The sequence below is a fragment of the Egretta garzetta genome, unplaced genomic scaffold (genome assembly GCF_000687185.1).
Source record: "Egretta garzetta isolate BGI_Z169 unplaced genomic scaffold, ASM68718v1 scaffold36, whole genome shotgun sequence".
NCBI classification, from domain to species: domain Eukaryota; kingdom Metazoa; phylum Chordata; class Aves; order Pelecaniformes; family Ardeidae; genus Egretta; species Egretta garzetta.
Window position 1 is genome coordinate 1,222,569 of NW_009259975.1, and position 11,958 is coordinate 1,234,526.

Sequence of the window (11,958 nt, forward strand, 5' to 3'; positions counted from 1 at the left end):
TATGTTATGTGAATCTGTCTTAATATTTCAAAGTCACTGTTAGTTTTTTGATTTTTGAGTTCCTCAAACCCCAAGCTATGTCAGTAATTCGAGTTGACTGGTTATCCTCACTCAGTTGTTGTTTAGCAGTTAACTCATAATGGTAGAAACCAACTTATTTGGCATGTGCCTATATGCTTGTCAGATAAATGTCCTTCTTTGCAAAAACAATGTTACATTAGCAGTCTGGAAGTCACGGACAGCGAGATGAAGTGTTAAATTTGACCCGAGTGTTGCACTGCTATCAGGAATTTAGGTTTTGAACTTACATGAAAATTAACAAAAATATTCAGAAATGACAAAAAAATGTTTGTGACCCACGCATCACCAACATATGAAAACTAATGTGTTTCAGTTACCATGTGTCTGGACCTTGAAGTTGTCATGACTAGGAAAGATAATAAAACTGCAAGGCATTTGTAACACCCCTGTTTAATTTTTCTACTGTATGTAGTGTGTACTAACCAAGATTAACTGAAAAACACAATTTCTGTAATTACTTTTATTATTAAGCAGTTTTCTGGTTTGTTGAAAGATCTATAACATTGTACAGAATGTTAAAAATAGAAGAGGAATACTGACTGCTTTGAAAACTGAATTACAGCTTTGGTGTCTTCCAGCCTTGGTTTGGTCCAGCCACTTCTACCAGAACACCACCAGTAGTGAAGCTTCTCGGCAGAGCACGTGCTGTCTCTCACCACTAGGCTTAATTTAGAAATAAATTGAAAGATATTCCAGCACAAAAATGCTTTCTTAGTGGCATAAAAAACATTTGCCTGGGTATCTCATGACTTTCTTTGTTCTCTGCTTACTTTACTCCTGACTTCTGCTATGTCAAAGGTTGTTTTGCCACTCGAGAATTTCAGTTGGCTTTCAGTGCTTTTCTACTTACAACTTCTTTCAGGCTTTTTGAGCACATAGGTACTGCATAATAGTTTGTATCTTCAGTATATGCCCATGTGGTAGAACAGTGGTAGTGCTGCAAATACATCTTTTGTTACCTTAGGGTAGAGCATTACAGTGTTTACTTGCAAAGGAACCCCAATCTCTGAAGAAATGTGCTTTTGGTATCTTGAAAACACTAAAAAAACTTAGGCATTGTCACTGTTGCCGTAGTTGTCAGGCCTTTGCAGATAAAATGTGTAAGCCAAATACCTGATACAGTGACGAGGTTTAAAAACTAGGAATGCATGTTAGCATCCTTTGCAGAATGACAATATCCTTCACTTGGCTGTCATTTGTCATCTGGAGAGGCAGACGATACCTGCTTTGGTTTAGTGCAGCTAACAGCCTTGGGCTTAGGCTGATGTATCAACTTGGCATTTAGATAACTTGGAATAATATGAGTGAATGTTTGTTGCTTATAAAGTAAGGTGCAGACATACCTCTTCTTTACACTTGTCAGACAAACTTAGCCTGTGCTTTTTTTAACTTGATAGGAAGAATTGATGGCAGAAACAGAGGTAGATGAGTATGTGCTGGATCATATGGTAAAGCGAAGACCCCGTAGAAATGGCTGTTCATCTCATGGATGCCCAAACTCCCATCCAGTATGCAGTGATCAGAATTTTAGGTTCCCTGCCTCCTCTAAAATTCAGCTTTCTTTCATAATCTCCGTCCTGCATGTTTCTGATGCATCTGAGGTTTTGTAGTGCTTAGTCTCAACAGACAAGCTTTGCATTATGAAGCAAGAAAAACTCTTGGAGCATTTTTTGCATTAGGAGTAGTGCTTGTGAGCATTAGTATATTAGCACACAATGCTTTGCTTTCAGCACAGCCTACCTATACCTCCAGGCTGTTCTGACTAGAGAAAACCACTGATGCATGTATGTAGGTGTAGAGCTAGGTCTGGGGGATTTTCTTTATATTAAATATGATTCTGGTGTAGGGGAATAATAAAAATTTAAAATAATAGTTTTTCACAAAAGTTGCCCAGCAAAGGGATTTATCTATCCCAGTGTTCTTCAATGGTGGTTTGATAACTCAAGCCAAAACACAGAAAAGGGTAGTTAATGCTTTGGGTTCAGTGATGGAAAATACTTGCCCTATGTAACATTGCCTGTTTCAGGAGCCATTTAAGGCTATTATCCTTCCTGCCTCAATGACCGTTGATGCTTTCCTTTCTTTGTAATTATTGCTACTGTTCTCCAGATTCTGCAACCCAGAGTTTTGAGTTGCATATCTGGATTCCTTAGCATCAGATTTATCGATTAATTGCTTTAACTATGTGAAAGTTCTGGAGGCTTTGTGTTTTGATGTACTAAGAATCTTCAGGGAGTTGGTATGTCATTGTTCCTCTTTCTACCACTTTCCACACCTTCTTTTATGTTAGAAAAAATGAAAAAAAAAAAAATCTTCCCGCTCAACAAAATTTCAAAATTAGAGCCAGTGTAGTAGTACGATAAAAAACATAATGCCCGAGAGTAAGAATTTGGTGAGATGCTCATGATTAAAATGTAGAATTGAAGATTAGTAATGACTTAATTGGAATACAGTATTTATTAAACATTTCAGAAAAATGTCTCAAAAAGGAACTTACTGTTTATTTCATGTATTCTGGGACTCTGTGTATGGTGCACATTTAAAGCCTAGATATTTTCTTTTAAGTCCTCCCACTGAATCATCTGCTGAATCAAGCTTGGTTGCTGAACTTCAAGAGAAGCTTCAGGAAGAAAAAATGAAGTTCTTGGAGCAACTTGAAGAACAAGAGAAAAGAAAGAATGAAGAAATGCAGAACATCAGAACATCGCTCACTGCTGAACAGCAGGTAAAGCTGATTCTTTTTTTATTACTTTTGCTCCCATGACAATTATCTGTTCCTTTGCTGTTTTGAAGCTACAGAGTTTTGGGGTTTTTGTGTGTAACACTTAAGCATTCTAAATCAGCGCTATTACCTGGAGGCAGGATATGATGTGTTAATGGAATCCAACACTTAAGCATTAAAAAAAACCCAAAACCAGACAAACAAAAAACAAAAAAATAAAACCCCCAAAACCTTAAATCTGTGAATTGAGCAATCCAGATTCAATTTTTGTTATTTTGTGACTTCTCCTGATCAAGTTGTTAAGCTGGTGCTGTAAATTTTTATCTGTTAGATTCCAGAAAGATACCGGTTAAGCGTAGTTTAAGTTAACAACACAAAATTTATGGACAACACAAAATTAATTATTTTAAATACTAATTGATTTGGAATGTCACTTAATGGCTTTTAAACTTCATTAGCCTGGGCAGGTGGCATTGGGGGTTCTCAAAGCAAATGTTATCTTTTGCTTAAGCTTAGAAACGCTGTGCGCTCCACACCTTGGTACAAAATCGTGTTGCACTGGAGTAATAATTTCATCTGTATCCACACATTTTTTCCTTTCAAAACATCTTGAATCTCTTTAGATTTTGTAGATGAGTCTTCACTTCTTAAATTAAATCTCTATTAGTAACAGCTATTATCTACATCTTCTTTGTATTTAAACACTAAGATAGGTGCTTAAAACAGAAAATCCTCTACTTAACTTTAGCTATGGTAGGATCAAATAAGGACAGAGAGACAGTGTAGTGATCAGCCAGCTTGGTGAATGAATGCTGTGAATCATTTGATGCAGAGAGCAGAAAATCACAGACAGTTACAAAGAAAGGAATATTTTTTTAAATTTTTGGACTGCAAACATTAATACTGAAGTGAGCCTTACATAGTAAACCTAAAAGGAATGTTTTGTACATTGCATTAGTAATGGCAAGATTCGTTTTTCCATCAGAATATGCCTTAATATGCCGTTTTCCTCATTATCATATAATATTCATTTGTGCAGTAGAGAGTGAAAGGGAGGGTTCTGAGGCATTAACAGTAAATTCCAGGGAAGATGAAACTTCTATTTAAAAAAAGAGAGAGAGAGAGAAAAAAACCCAGAACACCCACACCCCTAAAAAAAAAAAACAACCCCTAAACACACAAAAATGGTGTTACCGATCAGTGCTGAAAGTACTGGACTGGCTCTGCTGATCACTGAATATTCTGGGTATCACCCTTGATGTAATCTTTTTTTCTCAGTAGAGTTATCTTAGAGGTGTTACTTATGCTTGCGTTGTGTGATAGTTTTGGTATGCAGACACATATACCAAAGGCTGCTGTGCACGATATAAGCTGTGTAGCTTGCCAAATAGCTTGCATTTTAAGACTGAGAGTTGATAGACGTAGGTCAAGACAATCTTAAAATTAATCAAAAAAGTGAAATTGTAATTTAAAATATCCTTTTAATAGATGGTTCTTGGTAGTTTTGCTCTGTCTCTTCAGCACAACCTTTAAGAGCAGTAGAGGTGAGGGCGTAATGGCTAGTAGAAGGATTGAAGAAGCAGAAAGATTTGTCAGACTGATACTGAAGGATGTGCTAGCCTCTTTTGCGTTAGTTATTAAAGCTATTAGCCAGTATTCCTGTGTGACTTCTGCATAATTAATTGTTCATGGAGAAATTAATTCATGACTTGAAATGTATTTTTAATTCAGATTCTAGTATATTATTCTAGTTTTTTAATAATACTTTTTTATTACATGTAATGTATCTTGATGCAGTGCAGATCTGTCTTAACAATTTTAATCCTTAAAATAACTGTTTTTCATATAAAACATGCAAGTGTTGGACATGTTTAAGCATTATGTTTAAAAAGAAAATAAACTTTCAGATTATACTTTTTAATGGTGATTTCTTTATAAATATACTACATGTATATATTGGGCTTGGAGGGACTAGAGGGATTAAAAAAAAATTATGGAGAAACCTCAAAACAAAATTTACAGGCTTGTTATCTCTTCACCAAAGTATGTAAACAAGTTTAATTCCTTGTTTAATTGTAATTTAGGAAACTGAAATTGCATTACATTTATACAGTACATTTCTTATTTCAGTAATACTTCTTTCTGTTTTCAGACCAACTTTAACACAGTTCTGGCAAGAGAGAAAATGAAAAAAGAAAACATAATTAATGATCTTAGTGACAAATTAAAAATGCTTACACAACAGCAAGAAAAAGATAAGGGTAAGCAAAGTTCTGAAAAAGTATTCATTTTTACTAATGGGACATTTTCATTCACTTCAGATTGGTTTTGATCCTTAGTGCTGCTGTTAATTAAAAGTTTTGTTTTGGTTTTTTTCTATTGTGTCATAGATTTGATTGAAACACTTTCTGAAGATCGAGCTCGCTTACTTGAAGAGAAAAAGAAGCTTGAAGAAGAAGTTAATAAACTGAGAATTAGTAATTTTTCTCCATCAACCTACTCAGCGGCAGCTTCAGAAGCTTGTGGAGCCTGCGCAGCTGACACGGACACAGACAGATTGGCTTCTGATATTGCAGCTGAAGGGAGAATGGACTCTATGATGGAAACCAGTATGATGGCTGTGCAGTAAGTATGGGGCATCATAGCAGAAATACACAAAGCATGCTCTCGTTCTTTAAATGTGTGCTGTTGGGTGTTGTGAAGTACAAATGAGCATATTTAACGTGCCTTCTGCCTTTGATGTTCTTGCTAAAAATATTCTTTAAAATGTATGCATGCAGTTGTGGTGTCAGTCATCAGAAGTGTGTGGTTTTGCTGACTTAGAAGTATGCAACTTAAAGGTGAAACTTGGCTCCAGAATTATGAGATGAAAAAATAGACATAAGTGTATGAAATGTGAGTCAAATGGGAGAAAAGCCATTGTAATAGTAGCCTGAAATCAGCTGGGTGGCTGCAGGTTGTATCTTTTGAACAGTGGCTGGCTCTCATTTAAAAACAAACAAACTTTATGATTGCTTGTGTACATGTCTGCTGTAAGGTAGCATAATGAGATTCCTTGGTAAAGGGGAAGGGGTGATATAGGTATGCTTGGTAGAAATTAGGCTGAATCCTCAGGATTCAAAACAAGTAATGGGACTGAGGCTGATTAAGTGGCCTTGGTGGATTGATGTTTTGTATTATTGGAGAGAAGGACAAGTATTCAGCATCCCTTTGTATAACCTCTGAATCATCAGTACTGTCAGCTGTGATGTACTGCTGACTTACTAGAAGGTAGTGAAAAAACTTCAGAAAAAACAGTGGGGAAAAAAACTTTGCAGTGATTTAAACCCTTGCTTGCCCTAGCTGTTTTCCTCAAGTAACTTACGTACTTCAAACTAAACTTGTCACTTAAGATTGGTTCTCTCCTGTTTGGATCTGGTTGACAATCTGGATTTACAACAGATTCAAATAACGTTATTCTAATTTCGCACGTATTTAAGTGTTTATCACCCTTTTTGTATGGAGGTTTAATTAGGCAGGGGCTAGTTTGCAGGTAGGTGTCTGAAGCTGTGCTTGAAATACTGAGGTGATTACAAATATCTGAGGGAACTTGCAGTTTTCTGCAGTCATCAACTTCACTATATTCTCTATTTTGGGTGCCCTACAATAGCAGTGCACTTTGTTATTGGCAAATGACACCTTGCCTAGTAAGTTAAGAGTGTACATGTAAAGCTAGTAGACTGTGATCTGGTCTCAGTACATGACTATGAAGTCATTTGAACTTAAATAATTCTGACAGCTACAAAGTTTTCCTATTGGTTGTTGTCAGGAATCCTGCTTTCTGCACATGTGGGTTTTTTCCGTTTTTTTTCAGTACTGACTTCCATGAAAATGTATGTCAAGTTCAGAGCCTTGATTCTCACTTTAAATGTACCTAAAGTAATTGTGTAAAGGTTTTGAATAGTAAAGGCTGTCTGATACTCCAAGAGAAGGGGTTGTGATGATGCATGCAAAAATTTTTTTTTTTTGGTTTTCTTAACAATTTTCATAGATGTCTCTTAACAATTGTAGAATGTTAGGCTTAAAAATTCTGTACTGAAATGAGCACATTGTATTACATGTACTTTCTGACTAGAATAAGACAAAATGAATAGCACATGATATTAGGGCATTAAAATAGGACTCATTACGAGAAGATACTCAGTGCATTATGAGAATCCACTCAGAGTAGATTACTGGGAGAGAATTCAGAAAAAAAGCGTAAAGTTTCGTCCAGGGCATTCCAATTGATTTTTTTCTTTTAACTGCATGTAGAAACTGGGGAAATCTAGAAAAAAATTAAAAATCTACAGTATGATTATGTTTCTGCTATATCAGCCTAATGTTGAAATAATCAACATCTGTTTTTTCTTACTAATTAATGAGAATTGTTCTTCATGTTAATACTTTTTACCTCCTTGTGGTGGATGATTGCATTTAATTATCTTGTACTAGGAATACTCATTTTAAGATCCTTTTCTACCATGTCTAAGGAAATTTAGATTAGAACTGGAAGGCACTTCTAAATATGAGCAGTCACGTGGAATGTTTTTCTGTTATGCTTTTACACCTGCAGTAGTTTTTTAGTAGGCTTTTAATACCTCAGTTATGATTGCATTGTCAGATTTCCTCTCTTCTCCTAATCCTCCCATGGAATTTCTCATTTGTGAAGTTGATGGGTATCACAGCCTGTGTCATGTTCCCCTGAATAAACAGCAAGCCTGCTTTGTTCTAGTTACCTCAGTGCAATGAGATGTTTTGGGAAGACATATCTTATGATCTTACTTAAAATAAAACAAAAATTCATATGCTCTTATTTCCCTCATATTTCTGAGGCTTCTTGAAATACGTCTGATTTATGCTTCAGCACTGTACAGTGTAATGTTTGTTGTATTCATTTGCATGAAAAAAAGCTTAGAATCCCAGATTAATTTCATTATACCCCTAACACAGTTAAAAGTTTCTTTTTGCTCATTAAGAACACTTACCTGAAGAAACTGGCTGCACCTTTGAATCACCCACTTGGTGCAGCTTGCAAATTTATACTGCTGTTGAAAGGAAAGCAGAGTAACTAACTTGTAAGCTCCTGGTTGCTACCCCTTTACCTAGAATCTTTGTGGAAGATGATTAAGCAATTGCAACCTATGGATTTTCTCACTTTTTGCCACTAGCTTTTTGAACAGTCCTGGACTACTACTTACCTCTCATAGAAGTAATGAACCTGACTGGGAAACACACAAGTGGCTTGTTGCAACAAAGAAGCTCCTTAGTTTAAAAAAAAAAAAAAAAAAAAAAAAAGTTCAGCTATAGTGCATGTAGTGCGTGGCAAAGGATGGGGTTTGACATCCATGGGAACTAGCAGCACTCCCAGCCCATCCAAGTATTCACACACTGATGTCTCATCTCTGGTTACTTCAAAGGTTCTGCTGGTTTGTTTGAAGGAAAAAAAAAAAAACCCACAACCAAAACCAATTAACCAAAAAAAAACACAAACCAAAAAAACCCAACGAAACAATCCCAAAAAATAAACAAACAAACAAAAAAAAAATCCAAAAACCTTCTGCCAGAAATGTTGATGCTGACTCTTAAGGTGTCTTTCTGGGCTGTTCCCTCTGTGCTAGCGAATACATGGCACTCATCACTGACTGAAGATGGGGGGGTGGGAAATCATGAAAAAAAATTTAATTTTTAATTTCAGTTTTCTTCTTTCTCTTTTAGTGAAAATGTCCATATGTCTGAAGAAAAACAGAGGATAATGTTGTTAGAAAGAGTGAGTAGATTGGTTGTGAGATTAAGCGTTACAACTAAGTACTTAGAAATATGTATGTGTGAAGTTGCGCTGTGTTGAGTTATATGCTCTGATGCAACATGGTATCTGCAAGGCTAATAAATATCATTCCAGGGAATGTTTTTTCATTGTACTTGTTTTGGATCAGTGTAATTTGTTACAGTCATTCAAAATAAGTATTAATACATTATACTTTACCTAGCTTAAAGTTTGTTTATACTTTATTCTGTTTATGTAGGCTTCAGTATGAATGAGTCAGGTGTAATATTTCTTCTTAGGAGTGACAAGTCTTTGATCTAGAGAATTTCTGTAGCAAAAAAAAGTTTTGATTACTTTTTCAAATTAAGGCATCCAAAGCAGCTGGACAGGAATTAAGATTGATTTACCTGCTTCTCTTGGAAATGGATAATTTCTCCTTTTAGGCTGCTGCTACTTAAATCATTTTAATTCTACCTGGGATGCATTATAATCTTGACAGTATTACTTCTGTAAAAAGTGAAATAACACTTGTTATAAATGTGCTTAAAGTTGCAATTTTCTGACGTTATTGTCGTGCTTCTACAGGCTAGAATTTATACATCACCTCCCCTGCTTCCCCCAAATACATACCTTAATAAAATTTTCACTTCTGTTACAGCTTTTATTTTGAGCATAGCTTTCAATCTGCACTGAGTAATGGAACCTTTTTGATGAAATAAAGTTGTTGTTCTTGGTAAAAGGCTAGATTAACCCTTAGTAGTCACACTGGAATCTTTCCAGTTCTAGTAATTGTAACTATCCAGTCATATCTATCTCTGTTCCAGTTGCCTTTTCCTTGCCTCTTCAAAGTTGACCTTAAAAAAAGCTGTGATCAGTTAGAGAACATGGGTGTCTTCTGTTAATGGGTTGTGGCACTGTATGATGCAAGTGGCTGGATGTTTCTGACTAGGAGCACTTAACATGCTTTATTCTGTCATCTGCTTACAAAGCATTTGTCATGGGTAGAAGCTACGAGATAGTAATATTACATTTCTTTTGCTGTTTTATCAGTGAAATGTTTTTCTAAGTTAAGCAGAAGGATGAGTATGGAGATAAGCATGGCTTAGCAGTGGGGTTTGTAGCACTGTAATTGCTAGACTTTGAATTTTTTTGCGTAAGATATTTTAATATTGTTTTAAAACTGAAAGCTGTAGTAAATATGTATATTGTATAAGTAGTCTGGCTCTGGTCATATCAAAACTTTTTGAAAATGTACTGTATAAGGTGTATTAATCAGTTAATCAGATAAGATTCTCTTTTAGACTTTGCAGTTGAAAGAAGAGGAAAATAAGAGATTAAATCAAAGATTGGTAAGTATTTGTGCAATGCCAATTTTAAGTCTCATGAAAAAAATAAGAAAAGCTTACAAATGTTAAGTTTGTTTAAAATCTAAAAATGTGTTTTATTAACTTCAAAACTGTTTAAGTATTAAGGCAAGTAGCAAATAGGTAACCTGATAACTGTTCAGAGGTACCCCAACTTAGCAGTCTTCTCATGGGAAAGATTCAGAGGACTGGAGAGAAAGAGGCTTCTTCCCAAAGAACAGAGACCAGCCAGGCTTGGGGTAGGGGGAGTTAATTTCAGAACAGTAGATTAAAGGTCAGTTTCCGAGAATGTAAATATGCCTGCACATTAAATGTGATTAGGAGTGTTAGCAGTAACTTAGGGTTTGCAGTTTTTTGGGGTTTTGGGTTTTTTGTTTGGGTTTGGGGGGTTTTTGGGGGTTTTGTTTTTTTTTAAAACTGCACCTGTCATTTTTGTAAGGTGTGAAACTTTAATTCTGCCTGGCAACAGAAAATATAAACAGCCGTTGTCTTAAACATTCAAATAATAGTCAATGCTTATAGAAGGAAAAAGAATATGGTGACAGAGTTCCCTTGATTCCTGTGCTGTCTCCTTTTATTTATCCACAGTTTATCCTTGCAAGCAGGTCTCAGCCTTAAGTCTTGTTGTGTGTACGGGAAATAGACGTGTCCTTTGGTTGTTGATTGGTTGGACTGGCCATGGAGATCTCACTTTCTTTAAGTGGCAGGTGACACGTAGGGGGTTGTAGGAACTGATATCTGTGTTTTTGCAAGCTGTATTTCACAGCAAAAGTGTTTGAGTTTCTCTGGTAGGAGCTGTCATTTTTCTGTCTGGGTTAGGATTGAAATTTACTATAAAATTTACTCCAGCTACCTAATCAGGTATGAAATTGCTATTTTTTTTTCAAACACTTTCCATTCTTCATTAAACCTGTCCATAATGACCCTGCTAGTGCAGGGCATAAGAAAGGATGGCAAAATATCTAAAAGCATATTTTATAAAAGAGGATTCTTTTTATTCAGAATGCCAGTGAAGTGCACAAAAGGTGTTTCAGTGTAGTTTTTACAATAAAACTCAAACTCACTGGGCAGTCTTCCAAACCTCTCTGTAGATTTTTCCAAATTAAACTTGGTGTCTTGTCATCTCAGAGTGAAATGAAATTTAAGAAAAACACAAGACAGATACAAATTACACAAACAAATACGAATGTCTTTTTTGTTGTTACAATTAATACAAAGCCACGTAAGAGAAATGAGTAGCTCATTGGTGGCTAAAGCAATTCAAAATTGATTTCTAAATGGGCATGGGAACATAATACCTTTTCCATTTCTTATTTACAAATTGGTCATTTTGTAGATAAAATAAACTTTTATTTTTTGTCTCTTCATCTTCCTTTCTCCCCCCCTTCCCAATACACTTCTAAAACAGAAATATACATCAACACTTAAATACCGATATTTATTTATACCCAGCTACTTCAGATAAGGAACCCAGAAGTGGTTCTGCACAATAAAAGAAAATGTTTTCAGGTCAGTGACTTTTGCAGCAAAACTTGCGGGTTACATCTGCAAGCAATAAAAGATTCAAAGGAGCTCCTCTTTAAGTCAGGAATGTTATAATTATAGGATTTTTGTTATTTTATATAAAATATTGAGAAAAGGCCCCTTTTTTCCTGTTTAAAGGCTATTAGAACTCTAGTCATAAAATACTCTTTACTAAGTTTTAATGGAAATACTCTTAACGTTCTAATTTGTTCTGTTTTTCTTAAAGTTAGAAATTAATGAAAAATACAGAAATCAAGCTAGTTTGCATTTTAATTTAACACTTATTCCAGTTTTAAAGAACAGTAAGAAAAACTTTGGTCTTAACATCTGGAGAGAACTGTCAAACGCTTTAGCGAACAATCTAAGCAAGTTATATGCATTTGACAACTTTCGCTTTAGCTGCAACTTTTGCAAGAAAGAAAAGTACAATGTGAATAAGTCAAAGAAATGTAGTATCTAATAAAAAAAAATTTGATCTGAAG

At 35.3% G+C, this 11,958-nt stretch overlaps 1 protein-coding gene across 5 annotated transcripts in view; it reads left to right on the top strand.

The window, feature by feature from the left end:
• RB1CC1 (RB1 inducible coiled-coil 1) overlaps positions 1-11,958 on the top strand; it is a 64,114-nt gene that overhangs the window by 43,353 nt on the left and 8,803 nt on the right. For 4 of the 5 annotated variants that reach the window (XM_035895885.1, XM_035895883.1, XM_035895884.1 and 1 more), the window contains 5 exons: positions 2,647-2,806; positions 4,956-5,064; positions 5,194-5,428; positions 8,540-8,591; positions 9,890-9,937. In XM_035895885.1, coding sequence (XP_035751778.1) covers positions 2,647-2,806; positions 4,956-5,064; positions 5,194-5,428; positions 8,540-8,591; positions 9,890-9,937 — 604 coding nt within the window. Of the gene's footprint in view, positions 1-2,646; positions 2,807-4,955; positions 5,065-5,193; positions 5,429-8,539; positions 8,592-9,889; positions 9,938-11,958 lie in introns of those variants that run through there. The other variant, XM_035895888.1, reaches the window with a different exon arrangement.